This window comes from Formica exsecta, unplaced genomic scaffold, assembly GCF_003651465.1.
Source record: "Formica exsecta isolate Colony F162 unplaced genomic scaffold, ASM365146v1 scaffold353, whole genome shotgun sequence".
Classification (NCBI taxonomy): domain Eukaryota; kingdom Metazoa; phylum Arthropoda; class Insecta; order Hymenoptera; family Formicidae; genus Formica; species Formica exsecta.
Genome location: NW_021850780.1, coordinates 343,627 through 362,022, shown reverse-complemented (window position 1 = coordinate 362,022; position 18,396 = coordinate 343,627). Strand labels below are relative to the sequence as shown.

Sequence of the window (18,396 nt, the reverse complement as noted above, 5' to 3'; positions counted from 1 at the left end):
TTATTTGCGATTCACTGTTACATGTATGTGCCTAGTTATAGCCATGTTACATTATTATCTATTACATTGTACGATAATTTAATCAACGTACTACCGATTATAATAAATGTATAACAAGTTCTTCGATATCAAACTCTACACGATATATATTATTATAACGTGTAAAGAGCTCATATTTAGGCATACGTGAAATTTAATAAATCGGAATACATTTTACGAATTAACACTGTTACTCGTGTGCATCCTCGCTTTACCCTGCGCGCGTTTAACGTAAGAACGTTATTCGATGACAATTCGATCTTGTTTTTTAATCGAGCGCGAAAAGAAATATATATCGTCTAAAATACGATGAAACTTATCGAGAACGAATAATTGAAAACAAAAGTGGCGGGTTAAAAACTGACGCGTTATTTGTACCCAGAGCATAATTTATTGTATTATTATCGTTATTGCAGATAAAAATTTATCTATTTCTCGTCTCTTTGGCAATAATATTTGTCCCGTGATATCGATACTAATTACATTGTCAAAGAGCAAATTCCACTTTATTGTTTTATTATCATGCCATTTGATTATTATCAACATACTTGTACGCACTATTCGCATTATCAGAATCGATAATTTACAATAGCGACAATTTATCACTGGCAAATATTATATTTCATTTGGTTTTTCAAAGGATTCTCAGAGAGAGACTCGTGTTTTCGAAATTTGAAAGAGAAAATTATAACTTGACTCTTAAATTACGTCATACAATCTTGACATATAAATATAAAAAAAAGAGGGGGAGATCTCTAAGCATTTTTGAAACCAAAAAGTTAGAATCCACCGTCGATCTCTCTCTCTCTCTCTCTCTATTCGCGCCAATTTTCCTATTTAAAAAAAAAATAACGTGTTGCCATGCGTCTTCGAATCGCGCCGGTCCACGACGTGGCGGACGTGCGTGATCTCGCGCGTCGCGTGGGAGCCTGTTACCAGGCCGCGCCATTCGATTCGAGCGCGCGGTCGTGACGTAAGCGCCGGTAACCGGCGGCAATTGGGCGAGCCGAGCCGCGGCGTTCGTTCGGGCCGCGCGACATTCCGGCCGCTGCGGCACTCTGGATCTCGACGCGGCGTCTTCTGCTGTGACAGTCGTGGTAGACGACGGTATAGCTTCCCGACGCGCACCTAACTAGCGAGATACCCGAGGGTTCCGAGGATAAAGCACTCCCGAGACGGAAGAGAGAGATCGGACGGATGGCTGGAACGATGTCGCCGTCACAGGTCGAGCTGGATGAAACAGCTGTGGAGAACTTTCGCGAGTACCTGCGGATACCATCGGTGCAGCCGAATATTAATTACGGTGAGCGAAACTCGATTCGACGAAATTTCGAGAAACTAGCTGCAAATCGTGGTTCTGGGAATAAGATAAAGAGAAAGACAGAGATTTTTGTGTAATGCGCGTCTGAAATTCAACAGCGAAACCAGATCACTTCGGAGCGTATATCGTATATCCGATTCGGATGGAAAATTAGGGAAAAGTGGATAGAAAGGTGGGAGAAAGCGCACGATTAAATACCGTGTACCGGAAGAAAAAAAAATGATATATCCGTAAAAGAGTAGCGCGGCAAGGGGGGGAGGAAAACGAGACCCACGCCGGCCGCGTCCGCGTGAACGGGGTCGCGAGAACGAACGCTCAACGACGCGTTTCCTCGTTAAGTAAATTACGCGCTTCATCGACGGTCACCGATGGGGATATATCGTCGGCGATGATCTTCGGTTGCGTAAAATCATGCGAGGCGACGCGACGCATGGAGACGCTCGCGAGAAATGGAGATAGCGTCGGTGACGCTATCCAGCCATTGCATGCCCCACCCTGCGTGCGCGACGTTATTTCTATTTTTATTCCTTTTCGTCCGGTCGCAGCTTCACGCCGATCTCGTCGGATCGTTCCACGATGTCCCCGGGAACGATCCCGCACGTCCCTTTTCCCGATCGAATCGCGACGAGGACGGTGATTACGGCGGCCTCTCGACGTGTTCCGGATCGAAGACAGTCCCGGGTATCTTTTCGTCCTGTTATAATTTACGAATCTGCAATTTCCAATCATAAACTGGCGATAACTCCAGCTTTATTTTGCAAATTATATAATTAGCAATGCAATCTCATTTCATTCGTCATACACGTGGTGATATGATTTACGAGTCTGTTACATTTGGACAATTTTATGTTTTCCTCGATAACGAAAAAGCACAATTGATCTTTATCATGTCTCTTATCTATTTTAAAATAGATAAGAGGCCATAACTGACAATCAAGTCTAATTTACTCACTTACTTCAAATATCCTATCTCTCATCGGGATTATCAAATGATTGCCAGTCCAACATTTTCAGAGGAATTAGTTGTAATATGTAGGTTAAACTGTCTAACTATGATTTATATCATTTACGAAGAAATTAATAATGCTAGTCCCGCACATATTACTAAGTTAATAACCAATTATATTATCTTTATCTTAGAATTTCAGAACTCTTTAAACGCTCAGTTTATCAGGAGCTTTACGAAATGAATATTTATAGCCATCATAAAATATTTAAAAGGCAAATACACAACATGCAGCTTAATAGAGCTGCTATTAATAGAATTCAATTTTCAACATTAATTATAATCTCCAACAGAAATTATATTTTTTCTTAGTCACTACTTTGTCACTATAAATATTTCAAGATGTACATATTCAGGGTGTATCCTAAAAAGTGGGAAGTATTACAATGGGGGATTCAGGACACAAAAATAAGAGAAAAAGTTTATATAAACATATGTCCGATATGACCTTGTTTTCAAATTATAGCTTGTTTTATTTTCCAATAGAGTTAAGATAGCATACTTGGATATCGGTTTGCTGTTTATGTACAAGATGTAAAGGACTTAAGGTCTTGTTAATTTGTAAACATAAACGCGTATTATTTGTGTTGTAAGTGATACGGTTCATATCTTGTGTTTGAAGGTAAGGTATTCGTATCGTCGAGATACTTGGTCAACACGTTGAAGATGATTGCCGGGAAATTCAAGCAATACCCGGAATATTTGAAAAAGTCAGACAATCTATGATGAGACGTGTTGAAGCCTGTATTCAAGTTAGAGGTAGTCATTTTGATCACTTTCTGTAACCGTAATCATCTTAATTCTGTTGAAAAATAAAACAAGCTATAACTTGAAAACACGGTCATATCGGACATATGTTTATATGAATTTTTTCTCTTATTTTTGTGTCCTGAATCTCTCATTGCAATACTTCCCATTTTTTAGGATACACCCTGCATATACAAAAAATAATACACACATAATAAGAAAGAGAGTTAAAGATAACAGTTTCGTTTGCTCAATAATGCTTTAAATTATATATTTAAAGGCTTTTAAATTAAACGATTAGTTTGTAAATTAGAGAGCCTGCAATTTGTGAGCACATACATATATGTATATAATAATTATTATCTAATATAACTGATTATTAGAATATATATTCTAGAATACACATACATATTCTTACTGTGTTTAAATCCTAAGGACTCTTAATAATATTCTGTATTTTACATTTCAGATGCGTGTGTGGTATTTTTAAAAAAACAAGCGCAGTCACTCGAATTGCCGATCAAGATTTATCATGTACATCCCGAGAAACCGATCGTGATTCTCACATGGACAGGAACGCAACCGGCGAAGCCATCGATTCTCTTGAACAGTCACATGGACGTTGTACCTGTCTTCGAGGTAAGTGCCATTTATTGGCGTAAATTTCACGTTAACGAGATTACAATATCGTGATTCACATCTCGATTGATGTAGGACAAATGGACCTATCCACCGTTCAGCGCTCACATGGACGAGCAGGGTAACATCTATGCTCGCGGTAGCCAGGACATGAAATGCGTCGGAATACAGTATTTAGAAGCGATTCGCAGATTGAAGTTGAAAGGACAACGTTGCGAGCGCACCATTCACATCTCCTTCATGCCGGACGAGGAGATTGGCGGTGTTCTAGGGATGAAAGATTTCGTACACACCGCGGACTTCAAAGCTTTGAACGTCGGTTTTTCCTTGGACGAGGGTGTGGCCTGTCCGAAGGATCACTTCTACATGTTCAACGGAGAGAGACCGATCTGGCACGTGGGTATAAAATGCGCTGGCAGTACCGGTCACGGCTCGATTATGCTGGATAATACGGCCGGGGAGAAATTGAGAGTCATAATCGACCGTTTCATGGAGTTCAGAGGAGCCGAGAAAGCGAAGCTGAAAGATCCCAAGAACCAACTTGGCGATGTAACGTCTGTTAATCTTACGAAAATTTCGGTAAGTATATATTGCGCGTATGTATACATTTTGTAAAGTGATTTTTACCATCTAACGGATACAAGAGTATCGATTCGTTACTTTTGAGAATGAAATGACAAATTATGTATTGAATTATCGTATTTTCCTTCATTTAATTTTGAACTAAATTCACGTGTGTACAAATATCAAGAATATAATTATACAGTGAATTTATATTACTACTGAAGAAAATTGTGTTCTCTCAAACAGATGAATTAGCTTTAGTTTTCAAGCTGTTACATGATAGTTATTTGTTTTACATGTCTGTTTCATTGGGATATTCATATTCTACAGTGAGTATTTTAATATGTTCTAATAATACGTCGAATCGTTTACGTTCAATGATAATAATAATATACATATTATAATGTATTTTTCCTGCTTTATTACACTTTTCTTACGTTATACAATTATTTTGGAATTTTATTCTCTGCCAGTTTGCGATTTTATTAAATTCTACGTTCTCTTTCTTATCTATCTATTCGATATTGTTCGAGTCTAATTAAACATGTCTTTGCAGGGTGGTATACAGACTAATGTTATACCCGCCGAGTTCTACGCTACATTCGACATTCGTATAACACCCAGTGTCGATCACGAAGAATTCGAGGCTACTATCAAACGCTGGTGCGAGGAAGCCGGTCCAGACGTAACCTATTCCTTCGAAAAGAAAGATCCCAAAATCGAGAATACGAAGCTTGATGATTCTAATCCTTTTTGGCTCGCTTTTAAAAAGTGCTGCGACGAAATAGGTGTCGAGCTGCAAATTGGTATCTTTCCAGGAGGCACAGATAGCCGTTTTGTGCGCGAGGTGAGCACATTAAACTGCTCTCGACATGTTAAAACTTAATATTTTATTTTTAAATATATACAAAAGACGAAATATCCATTGTCATAAATTTCATGCTTTGAACGCGAAATACCTTGTATCGGCATATTTGCGAGATTTGTTCCTATCCATTTCGTTGTTTTTAGTTTATGGCGTTTTAGAGACTTTTATTCATCTAATAAACCTAATATAAATTTGAATTTTACAAAAAACTGTTTAAAAACATTTTTTATTTAATATTTTTATAAATTTTTATTTTAGATTTATATACTTTTGTGTACTTTTGAATGATAAATGATGTACGATCAAAGTGTCAAGTTGAAAATATATAGCAATCATAATAAATTAAGCATTATACAATATTGCGTCAAACATATACAGATTGTTAAGAATACGCTATAATTTTTACTTTACTTTATTAATTTATCTTTATTTTATAAAATAAAACTTTAAATATTCTTATTTTTCAGGTGGGAATTCCTTCTATCTGCTTTTCGCCAATGAACAATACAAAGATACTTCTTCATGATCACAATGAATATTTAAACAAAGACATATTTCTGAAAGGAGTAGAAATATATACCAAAATAATACCGGCTGTTGCGAGTGCTTAAACTTGCACGCTATATATTATACTATAAAAGACTAAAAGATGCCATAATCATATATAGAACTAGTGGCGGCTCATTCTGCAAACCTGCCAATGGTATTAATCTGAGTCTTCTTGAGCTTATAAGCAAATCATATGTGCAATACTATACTAAGTCGATATATATCTATACTACATTTATATATATTAATGTTATGCAATTCTAAAAGTTTACGATTGTTGGATATATTTATCTTGAAGAAGTATATTTTCAAGCGAAGAAAGACGAATGATACATGAATACTTATGAAGAAACAAACATATGAGTAAAGATTCAAGTCTAACAACGAATAACAGGACATGAAGAGATATCAAGTATTAACTGATGTAAAAGGATGAATGGAAGAAAACGCAAACAACAACATCAAGACAATATGGTATCAAGATATTAGTAGAAAATTGGATGGCCAGATAATCATCGATTACGAAGACGAAATGCACAGTTTTTATTTACCTGTATGAAAGTAGAGTATGAAAACAATGGTGCTATAAGTATATGTTCTACTGGGACCAAAGCAGTGCGTGCATATTGCTCAATATAGAGATTCCCTTTGAAATACGTAAAGCTATAAAGTATATATATGTGAGAGAGTGTTGTCTTATACCAAATATTTTTATAAGATTGAACATAAGTATATGTGTATATATGCTTATGAGAGAGTCTGAAGCAATAAGAAAACTAAAGATATTAATATATATACATTGAAATAATTGAGCTACTGAATAAACTGAGATATGATTGGCAAATGTGTTCTAATACATATTATAACAAAGTAATGCAGAGAAATATGTAATCAGTGGTAAGGAATGTTGCGAAATAAATATTATGGAGAAATATATTCGGAGAGATAATTCGCATTAAAAAGAGAGAGGGAGACCATCTATATCGATTTCGGAGGTAAAAAGACCTGGAGTAAACGGTTATATGGGAAAAAATAGCGCTGTGGAATGAAAAAATGACGAAATTTGCGACGAGGAGCGAAGAGGAGACGCGGGAAGACCGAGAGAGTGCGGTGTGTATTTACCTACTCAAAGTCAATAAATCGCCATGTGCTGCGTATACACGTACCTTCCCGCCATTATCGCGTAGTGTTTCATTCTTAACGGGAAGCTGCCTGACACCCCTCCGTAGTGGCCGCGATGGACTCGCCCATCGTATTCAATCTCGTTGAACGGGACGGCGATTATTTGTCGCGTTCGCGGCGGGACTCACGGGCGACTCGGCGACGGTGCGTGGCGAGAAAAATCACACGGAATCCATCGGAAGGATCGTCGCGTCGGAATACGATCGCGATATGTGCCGTCTCGGTGAGTGACTTTCCGCGCGCGCAGTGTTGTTTGGGTTCGGCCATTTTCTTGTGGGGAAGGTTAGGGAACGTGTGTGTGCGAGCACAACAGTACGTTAGTAGCAGCATCGTACACCCGTGTCGCCCGAAGGGAAATAATCGCCGTTTACGGCGTCGTGTCATCGTTCGCCGTCAAGAATTTCGGTGAGCCCCGTTTACGGGTTATCTCGGTGGGTGACGAGAGAGACGGACGTCCGCGAGATATCGCCCCGCGAAAATCCGCCTTTGTCAGCCATGTGCATTGCGGCGCATCGTTCAAAACGTTCTCGCACCCCCGTGGCGGCGGGCCAATAGGCGGCCGCGCGCCTCGGCCACGTGATCTACGCCGACCAATCGACGCGACGGGATTTGAAATCTTGTGGTCTTTGTTCACGGGCCTGCTCGTGTCAACCCAACGTTGCCTCAGTTCCGTCAAGGGGGACCCGTGTCGGTGTACGTTTATACATGGTCGCTGCGCCGAAAATCGTGCGACTCGCTCGTAAATATATGTGTGAAAGTGGTGGCCGTCGTGAACGGACAGAGTGATACGGGGATCATTGGACGCGCAGTATCGATATACGGTAAGGTCTGGCGCCATTATTACGCGTCGCGTAAATTGTGTACCCCGCGCGTAAAAAGCATTATTGCCCGTCTCGTCTCTCGCGGGCTCTCCCGACCGACCGACGTATATCTATATATATCGCAATTCCTCACGATTTCTTAAAATAAATAGTCGTCGCGAAATCGAGAATATACTTTTTTACGGAAGCAATAAGAGCGTCTACGGGTATATCTATATATATCGCAATTCCTCACGATTTCTTAAAATAAATCGAGTCGTCGCGAAATCGAGAATATACTTTTTTATGTTTAGATTTCGCTTCAACGTCTTCGCGAACAGGGCGAATTCGGGTCTCATTCATTGGAAACAAAATTTTTTTTTTTTTTTTTTTTTTGTTTGCCGACACGCAGAAGTATACAAGGTGTCTCATATACGTAGGATAATAAAGATAATAAGTACTACCGTAAATTTCTTCTAAAAAAAAAATAATCAGAATCGCCCAAATTTTTACACAAAGAGCCAGCAAATATATTAAAAAATGAGTATAATAAATAATAATAATAAATTTCGAAAACGATGAATTCTCAGAAATTTAAATTTTGGTCAAAGGAAAAAGATGTATATTTTTTGACAAGGAATATCTATACTTCATAAGGAACACTCCGTATAATACGATGCGTGTGTACTTTGGAATTTTTTTTGTTCTCGAATACATTACGCCTCTATTCATTCGACAGATCTGTACAATGTGCTTTCCGGAATATCTCGGCGTGTTAAAGTGAAAATGCCCAGTATCAGGTGTTAGATCCGGAAAGCGCGTTTGAAATGTGCGCCTCTCTACGCGGCGATTCTCTTTCATCGCGAAACGAATTTGCGAAACAATCGGCAATTTTTGCTCGTCGTTAGCCGTAACCTCGCGGTTAATAACGCGCCATTGTGCTTTCGTGCTTTCGCATCGCGTTGCGAGCCCGCGGGTCTCTTTCGTTTTTAGCGATGACGCGAGCGAGAGAACGCGGAATGGAAACATTTGCCCGGTCACTTTCGCGGCGCTTTGATAATATCAAGGCGGACGAAGCGTGGAAGATTTTAACCATTGGTCTAATTTAGAGCTGGTCTACATTTAGAACGTTCACTACCCAAGTACACCATCTGATTTACGTCAATTTGTAACATGTTAATTTACGCGATTACGTGCACACTAACTCTAGGCACGGCAAAAAACATTCTCTCTTAAATATTGTATTGTTTCATTGCTCTGTTAAAATATTAAACTCCACAATTGTATCGATATAGAATCATTCATGTTGGACTGCCGTTTTATGGAGGACATGCAAAGTCCTGAAAAAAATGTACATTTTATTTCCATTTTATTCTTCAAAAGAGAGAGAGAGAGAGACGCTGTAATCTGTGCGTGTTAAAGACACATTGAGAAACGCGTTTCATTGTAATCGCGTATACTTTGGTTTCGCGGTAACGTGCGAAATTTTGTAAGATGTCGAGCGGAGACCTCGCGATTGACTCATCCGTTTGGCCAGTTGAAAGCAAAAAATTCTAAGCCTGAAATTCATTGAATTAGCAGTAGACGGGATTAGCAAATGCACCGTGAGATTGACATTAAGCTAAAGAGAAGTCCATTTCAGTCGCGCTCTTACGTAATTGAGGCGAAGTAATCGTTAATGCAAATCTCTTTTTAATCTCGATATTCCCGTTTATAAATACCTAAAAAATCGATAGATATTTACAAATAATATTCAACTATTATTTCATATTCTCCTATATATATGTATATGATAAGATAAGTGAAATAATTATATGCAGTTTGAGACGCGCCGCGTCGACTAACCGTGGTAAGTATATTATTACAAGAGCTGTGTGTGGGACGCTACGATTTAGAAAGGAACAGGTTTGCTGCCCCTTTCTCTAAATCGCAGCTCCACAATATTATAACGTGAATGATAGAAGAGGAAATATCATTTGGGCACGATAAGCGCTCTGATCAATATAATAATCCCATTGAAACACACACGACAATTTAATTCGTCATTCCTTTGATAATTTTTTCAAGTTTTTGCTCAAAATACTTTATCAAAATTCTGTGAGTCCATGAAATCCGCTTCTATCAGATTCTCGCGTTTATACAGATGAAATCGGAAGATGCGAAGCATGCGTGAGATTGTCGCGACGTTAACGTCGCGGGGAGGAGGGGGGCGTACTTTTTCGCGCCAATTCCGCGCGGCCACGTGCGTACGATGCCACGCGTGCGACATCGTTGCGCGCACAGACACATCATTGTGTGACACGCCGTCCCATATAAGTGACACATATCGATATTAATCCGTCGAGAAAACGGGAACGTGAGAATAAACGATCTTACCACCGCGTCACGCCTCTGTGAGAGTCAGCTGTTTTTTCAATCGATAATTTTAGTTTTAGTATGTAGGGACGAAAAAAAGGGGAACATTCTTTCTAAGAGATTAAATTGATTGCCATTAGTTATTTTTTTTTTTTTTTAGCTTTTCTTTTTTATAAGCACGATCTATTTTTTATTGTACAGATTTTCTCTCTCGTTTCGATCGCGAATCTATTCTCGTGTAGTTGTTTAAACAAATGTTTCCGGTTTGTAAATTATTAAACTTGACTTGAAATAGAGAACAGTCGATATGCGAATCTTCGACGAATCAAAACTAGAATATTCTAATTTTGCTGCAAAGCGACAAAGTAACGTATAAAATTCGTAACAAAAATCTGTCTTTTTATTTGCAAAGATAGAGAAGCATTAATTCGACTCTAGCGAGCGATATTATGGGTTAACGAGCGGTCTGCGCTGGGGATCTGTGGGGGAACTGAAGGGGAGAGCGAGAAATAGGGAGAGAGAGAGAGAGAGAGGGATGAATTTTCAAACAGGCTTGCGAGGAAGAGAACACGAAGGGGCGGAGGAAGGGTGCCACCCTGATGAACCCGGGCGCGGCATTGGTGCACGCTGCGCGGGGTGCACGCTCTTGCAGCTCGCAAATACCGACCAGGGGGAGGAAAGGATACGACGAGGGTGGATGACAGGGGTTGAGGGAGAGGCCGAGGGAAACGGGGGGAGAGAAGGGGAAGAGAGGGTAGACGTATCAGATCGATACTCGGCGAAAAGCGCGGGCTGAGCAGAGACGGCGCACGGCTTTGTATCTACAGTTGGTCCATCGCGAGATACGGATGCTGTGTTTGTGTGTGTGTGTGTGTATGTGCGTGCGCGCGAGAATACGCACAATCTACCGGCTGGAATATTCGAATCAATGCCGGATGTTTGTTTCCATAATACACACATACACGTGTGGACAGGAATAAGGTGGGAGGGAGGGGGTAAAGGTCTGCTAGTTTCGGCTGTGCTTAAAATAAAATAAGCGCGTAAAAACACACGAAGCTTGTTAGAAGCAAAGTTTGTTAGAACTTATCTAAAAAAAAAAAAAAAAAGATTGGTCTCTTTCGATATAGAATGCTTTTTCGTTTGTACGCTTATTTCAGCAATGTTGGAAATAATCTCTCAAAACTCTTCCATTGAATCAGAACATCGAATCGAGATAACAAATGATCTTTTTTTAAATTAAAAGAATTCTCCACATATATTTCTTTCATTTGTCAATATTTGTCGTTATTTTATTTTTGAATGAGAATCGGAAGACAAAAGAGAAGACGAAGAGCTGTATGAAAGCGTAGGGAAAAGGGTAAGAGGGGAGTACTACGGGTCTATGCGTATATAGTAAATCTACTATGAGTTAGTCACACCCACAAGTCGGTTGTGGGTTCAAGATCCTCGTTGTACACATACTCTCTCTCTCTCTCTCTCTGTTTTTCTCTCATTCTCTGTTTCTCACACCCACACAGATGCACGCACAAATGTGTATGTCACGCAACTATATATACGTTGGCGCACCTACGTGAATCTATCGGCTTTGTCTGGCGTAGTGAAACACTATCGTGATATTCGTTGTATTCACAGTACGAAATACGCTGATAAGGATGCGAGATAACGTGGAAATTTTTAGAGCGAACCATCCCGGGATATTTAGATCGCGGATCGTTCGGAAAGATCAGAGGGATCCGCGTCAAGTTGTATATATTTTAATATAAAAGTCATGATATAAAAAAAAAATTCCATTTATATATACAGTATAAAATTAATACGGTTAACGTAAAGATAGAGAGAGAAAGAGAGAGTTCATTAAGGCAGCATGATCGAGGATAATTTACGAGTTCGAAGAGGTACAAAATACGCGAAGGCTGTTTCCTCAACCGTCTCGATCAGCGAATAAACGTGGCGTTTCCACGTACAGATCTGCTTTCATTCGAGACGAGGAACTCTCTCGAGAACTCTCACGTCTCAACTCGAGCGGGCTATTATTTCTCCGATGAAGCACAGAACGCGGGGCCGTAGATATCAATCCGGGCGCCCTTATGAAGGCCGATCCGTGAAAATGATCGATCTACGAGTCTAAGCGTGCTAATCCGAAATAAACTCTCGGTGTCGTTAAAAAAAGCGCACACGTGCTGAAATATGGATGAGTCCGCAGGGGCAGAGGGCCGTGAGGGGGGAGGGTAGTGGAAAACTTTTTAGAAGGCCTGCAGTCGCCGTAGTGCATAAACCGCGTAGACGAATATCTGCTCTCTTTGTGCGCGCCAAAGAGTATAAATTATATGTTTACATATATATACACACATTTTATTATATAATTATAAATTTAATTTTCACTAATAATTCTCGATAAAATTAAATATAAATATATAGAAATATATGATACAAAAATTGTAAAGCGCGCAAACAATATAATATACGGCTATGAAACCAGGCTTCTTTTATGGGGCTATAAAAATATAATTTCACGATAGAGCGACTTCCTTACGATCGCTCTTACGAAAATGAAACTACTTTCGAAGATTATAATTCGCAACGTCCTGCAACTTAACTATTCGATAGATTTTTGATGACGATCCTCTTAAAAATATCGCTTCATATCCTTTGCAGTCGAGTGAATGGAATTGGATACCGTAAATGCGTACGTCGGGATGGAGCAGGGATTGTCCGGGGATCCGTGGGACTGCCTGTTCGGCAGCGACAGCATCTCCGACGCCTTCCAAGGCCGTCCAGATATGTTCCATATGGACATCCGGCGTTGCGACAACACGGGTCGACTCGGCTGGCACGGTCCGGGTCTTGGTTTCGACTTCGACGATGTCTTGACGGAGACCGAGGAAGACGCGGTCGGTTTCAATGACAAAAGCCGTAGCTCGAATAGGTGAGAATTTATAGCTAATTAGAATTCAGCATCTATGATGGGAAAGTATTAGAGATGTGATTATATTGCCAAGACTCGAAGATTCAAAAGATAAATTGAAAAAAGCTCGTTTAAATTTAATGAATTCAACAGAAAATCTAAATTTATGTCTATCTATTTCGAACAGCAACCTGGAGGAACTAAATCTGGACAGCGACAGCGAGCTGGCATTGACGTTGGACCCGAATTTGATATTGCCGCGCAACATGTGCATGCCTATCCGCAGCCCCGCGTCGAACAGCGAAGCGGCGATGTTAGAGACGGCGAGCGTGGAAGAGAACGTTGTTGAGAACGAGGGGGAAGAGACGGAGAACGAAAGTGAGGCCGAGCGAACCGAAAACGACGAGGAGAACGAAAGCGAAGAAGAGGAGGAAGAGGAAGAGGAGATCGAGGAGAACGAGCACAACGAAACAGAATACGAGGAGACGGAGGAAGAAGAGACGGAAGAGGAGGAGGAAGAGGAGGAGACGGAGGACGACGAGCAGCAGGATGTGACTGCCGCTCAACTTGCATCCTCGAACGCGGAAACGCCGACGTCGATGTCATCGTCGTCGTCCTCTCCCGGTATCAGGACGACGGTGGCCGCATCCTCCTCGCCGACGATACAACTGACGAGGGTGCAGATGCAGCACTCCAAGATAGGTACCGTGTCCGGCACGATGGATATCAAGATGTTGACCTCTAGCCCGGGCGGTCATATACGCAAACAGATTTACAACAATAACGTGCACGACGTCGGTCCAGGTGCGACCACGACGGTGATGATACAGACGGCGAAGCGGGAGAAGGATCTGACGAGCCAGCGCGACAACCCCTATCCGAAGCCCGCGTACTCGTATTCGTGTCTCATCGCGATGGCATTAAAAAACAGCCAAACGGGCTTGCTGCCAGTCTCTGAAATCTACAACTTCATGTGGTGAGTGTCCTTCGAATTATTATCAAAATTATCGCAAAATGCATGCAATCAAAATAATTTTGTAAATTGCTTAATAATTAAATTTATCTAAACAATATTTAATTAATTTTTATAAAAATGACCTAAAAAGTAGATATCTTTCCGTTCTTTGACTCAAGTTGCAAGTTACTATATGTTGTTTAGCATTAAGGGATCTTTTTTCTAAACCTTAATTCTATTACTTTGATCTCGATTAGTATTATTGAATATATGAAGTCTGTTATTTTAAATATTACTATAAAATAAATCAATCACGCAATAAAAGATAGCTTTTTAAAAAATTATCTTTTTCGCGAGTTTTTTTTTAAATTCGAGCTAAAAATTCATTAAACTTGTAATTTTTCATCATGATTGTGTGATATTTTCGTGACGAGCAACGAGAAATTTTATACTTGATGAACAAACGTGTCGCATCGTCCGTTTATTTTCGGCCGGAAGAATAAGGGGGCTGCCGAAGCCCCCTTTTGCGTTTAGGTATATATACGAAGGGCAAAAAGGAAAGAGAGCTAACAGAGAAAGAGAGAGAAGCTGCCATTTTGTATGGGGCCCTTGGAACAACCAGGGGCACATGTCGAGGTACAGTCTTCCTAGAAACCAACGGCGGGGCCTGCTTTCTCGTCGTTTACCACCTGCCTACGTTTCTGTCCGTTATGACTAACACGGTTCATAAATTGACTGAAGTCTCGCTGAAATAACCTTGTAGCCATGTTCCATTAAAGCATCGTTTTGTAAAGCAAAGCTATCAAGTTGCATTTTATCTCTCTGAAATATTTATGGTTTCGAAGCATTTGATGAAAACAATTCTTTCCAAGAATGTGCGTAACTAATGATAGAATTTTCCAGATGTGTTTTTATTTTCTTCAAACATTCTTTGATATTAAGAAAATATACAATATTTACTAGAGAGATAATTCGACTTTTAAATTTTATTAAAATTTGATCCGCAAATCGATATTTGAATAAATTTTATCTATATAAGTTCGCTAACGATAGTTTTGCAAATTTGTTTCGTAAATTAATCGTCTGTTGGAAATATATTCTTACATTAACGAAATGCGTCCAGATCAACGCGAATTTCATTTTCCATTTTCTCGTTTTCTTTACGCAGCCGACACTTTCCCTATTTCAAGACCGCGCCGACGGGCTGGAAAAATTCCGTAAGGCATAACTTGTCGTTGAACAAATGCTTCGAGAAGATCGAGAAGCCGCCCGGCAACGGTAGCCAGCGTAAGGGCTGCCTCTGGGCCATCCATCCGTCGAAAGTGGCCAAGATGGACGAGGAGGTACGAAAGTGGTCGAGGAAAGATCCGATTGCGATCAAGCGGGCCATGGTACATCCCGATCATCTTGAACTTCTCGAACGGGGCGAGATGAAGTACGAAGGTGACAGACACGAGGAGATCTACGAGGATGCGGAGAGCTACGCGGGCTCCGAGACGGGCGGGTCTGCGGCAGACGAGATCATCAACGATGACGAGAACATCACGTACGACGAGACCAAACACATCGATATCGTCGACGAAGATATCGTCGTAGGGCAGCTCTACGAAGGTCTCGATCTCGGCGACGCCGCCGAGTTACTTGACACGCGACTGACCGACTTTCCCAGGGAGGAACAATCCTTCGTGTACGAGTACGTCTCGTGCGCGAAACGTCAAAAGACCCTCTCAAGTTCGCCGATACAGAGCAAGTACGTCTATCAACAGGTCAGTGCGGCGTCGCCGCGAAAGAAGTCACATCTTGTCGCACTACGACCCGGAAGTAGTCCGATCACCGGATCGCTTCTCGAGGCCGATTGAGTGGTCTCTTGGGATATTGCCCGGGATAGTCTCATCTAATGAGACTTTTTTATCACTACACTATTGTAAATAATTGTGTATCGTACTTTTTTTACATCTAGATTTTGTAAATAATCGATTTGTGTTTTATATTGATAACGTGTATTTTTTTTATACACAACGCTCTTGTAAATAATTGTAATTTTAAAATGTACAAATTACGTGTACATATATACAGTGTACAAAGGCTGTTTTTTTTTCCTTTTTTTACAAACGTGATATGGGACCACAGTCGCGCGCGTGTAGAAAAGTTTTACATCCAAGAGTGATCAGTTAGTATTCTACTCTATGCATATTTGTACATTTTGTAGACATATGCGCGAGAAAATTTGCAGACAGGAAATCAAACTCGTTTTCCGTACGACTGTTATATTATTAAACTTTTGGATCATATATGTCAAATTTCGCGCTATTACTATTTTGTAATAAACGTTTTTTGATGATCATTAATTTTCTACTTTTTTTCGTTTTGTGATTCTCGCAAAATAATAAAAACACACAGAGATAATAGTGCAGGATATACGTCGACTTCCTCGCACCGTCCACGCAAATAGAAAATAAATTAATCGAGAAATAAGTACGAAAAGAACTCGCAACTTAACACTGCCAAGTATGGTCAAAGATAAAGTTATGTTAGCGTTAACGTGTAGATTACAGTAAAGATACATGACATACGATCTCATACCGAATTTTCGACGACTACAATTCACGTATATATTACTATCCCTTCCTTGCGATTACGTAAAATTTTTGAAAATCTTTTTTTTTACTGAATCATTATATTTAGCTCTTTTAGCAAAAGTATTATTTTTATGCATTACGCGCATGTATCGACTGATATTACTAATTAGCAATAGAAAGTCCCTAATCTATTTTATAATTTTAATTATAATGTTAAAATAGTTGGCAAGATTTTTTAAATTTACAAACGAGAATGTCCGCCTATTAGAATGAATTTTTGATAACAAAATCCTTCCTATTTTTCCATTCGGACAGAGGGATTTTTGCCAAAAAAATAATGTTGAGCGAGAAAGTAGCTATGCGAATCTTTTCAAGATTTCATCTTCGACATTTTATCTAGTTACGACTCGATGTACATCGTATTTATACATATACATAAATCGTTCGTTGCGTTCGAACGTGAATTTCATTCCAGTCGAGCGAGACCAAGCTCTATAACGCTTATAATTCATTTAGCGATAAAGAAAATAGGCGACTGGGAGGGCGATAGCATTAAGGTAGCAATTAAGTTAGCGTAGCGTAGTTTTTGTACCTGTTTGTTAGGGCGCACGACATTTAAAATGCGTAAAGATGATGTATATGTGCAATGACTGCAATTTGTAATAAAATGCTGATAAGCACATTCCACGTCTAAAGTACGATCGCTCGATCGTACCTTATATATACATTCTTATCCGATTATAAATTTATCATTTATAATTTTTATTTGTCTCTCAATCGCGGTATTATTTATGAATTATGAAACAATTGATATCAGAGCAATTGTATATACATCCTCCTTTTTAATCATCGATATACTCATTGATTTATATCATACATCGATCGTTCAATATTCTATTTCAATGTAATGTAATATTATTAATTTTATTATGTCGGTTTAACCATCTCGCTTATATAACCCGGCGTAAAAAAAAGAGGGGAGAGAGGAAACAGCGACAGTTGACGCGCATCTGCGTATACGTTTATCGATATGCGATCACACGCGTGTCGTTCGCATGCCGATTACATACGATCGGCGATAGCCAGTTAGCCAGTTTACATTGTAACAGGCCGCGCGCGATTCACGTTCGGTTCACTTCACAGAGAGGAAGAGAGAGAAGGAGAGGGACCCTCCGCCAATGAAACCGGTTTCTCGGTCGAGCCCTGATCACAAAGAACTCGGCCGCGCTCACGCGAGATCGCCGCCCGTGGCGGCCCTCGATCGTGGGGCCGCGATTCTCACTGAAACGACTCTACGCCATCGACTTTGTAACAGCGTCTTTGTATCGCTGCGCCTCGCGCAGTCGGTTTCTCTTTATGCCATCGTTCGAAAATAACGAGATAAAATATTTACGTGATTGAAACACCTTCCAGACATTCTTTATGTAAATTTTAAATCACGATATATCTCGTAAATATTTTTTATTATTTTTAAGAATATCTCAAGAGCCATTGTTAGAAAAAAAAATTCACCTCTTATTTTATCCGAAATGTTCCACGAATTGTTGGAAAATATTTTAGTTTTTATCGAATTGTAATTCTTTTATTCTTGAAATTCGACGAATGTACTTTATCTCGTTGTTTTCTCTGTCAAAATTATTTTCCATGTATAAGATTGTTCGCTTTTCTCCTTTTTCAGTTTTTAATCAACGCAAAAATGATGGAGAGGATACGTCTGTTCGAATCGCCTCGTTTTATTCGGTTAGCTACAAAGAGCCAAACACGCTTCGCGCGTCAGTCGTGTGTACATACATACACACGCCGGAGATTCACGCTCGCATTCCGAATGCACGCCCTACCTTCTGCCCTTCTCCTCTTTTATAGCCTCCCCCTTATTTATCAGTTGCA

General features: G+C 39.9%; 2 protein-coding genes across 5 annotated transcripts; both read left to right on the top strand.

The window, feature by feature from the left end:
• The first annotated feature begins 1,000 nt into the window (after positions 1–1,000).
• On the top strand, positions 1,001–6,599 carry LOC115238716 (aminoacylase-1-like). Of its 2 annotated transcripts, none has more exons than XM_029812760.1 (5): positions 1,001–1,342; positions 3,583–3,752; positions 3,828–4,331; positions 4,873–5,163; positions 5,652–6,599. In XM_029812760.1, the coding sequence occupies exons 1-5, from the start codon at positions 1,237–1,239 to the stop codon at positions 5,793–5,795; spliced, it is 1,215 nt and encodes a 404-aa protein (XP_029668620.1). In that variant the 5' UTR covers positions 1,001–1,236; the 3' UTR covers positions 5,796–6,599. The 2 variants fall into 2 exon arrangements, with proteins under 2 accessions (XP_029668620.1, XP_029668621.1); XM_029812761.1 differs by lacking the exon at positions 1,001–1,342 and adding an exon at positions 2,994–3,125.
• A 175-nt stretch (positions 6,600–6,774) lies between these two features.
• LOC115238715 lies at positions 6,775–17,105 on the top strand. 3 transcript variants are annotated; one of them, XM_029812758.1, is made up of 4 exons: positions 6,775–6,843; positions 12,726–12,996; positions 13,163–13,951; positions 15,099–17,105. In XM_029812758.1, the coding sequence occupies exons 2-4, from the start codon at positions 12,734–12,736 to the stop codon at positions 15,787–15,789; spliced, it is 1,743 nt and encodes a 580-aa protein (XP_029668618.1). In that variant the 5' UTR covers positions 6,775–6,843; positions 12,726–12,733; the 3' UTR covers positions 15,790–17,105. The 3 variants fall into 3 exon arrangements, with proteins under 3 accessions (XP_029668618.1, XP_029668617.1, XP_029668619.1); XM_029812757.1 differs by having other exon boundaries at positions 6,811–7,736; XM_029812759.1 differs by lacking the exon at positions 6,775–6,843 and adding an exon at positions 8,083–11,051.
• Positions 17,106–18,396: the final 1,291 nt, after the last annotated feature.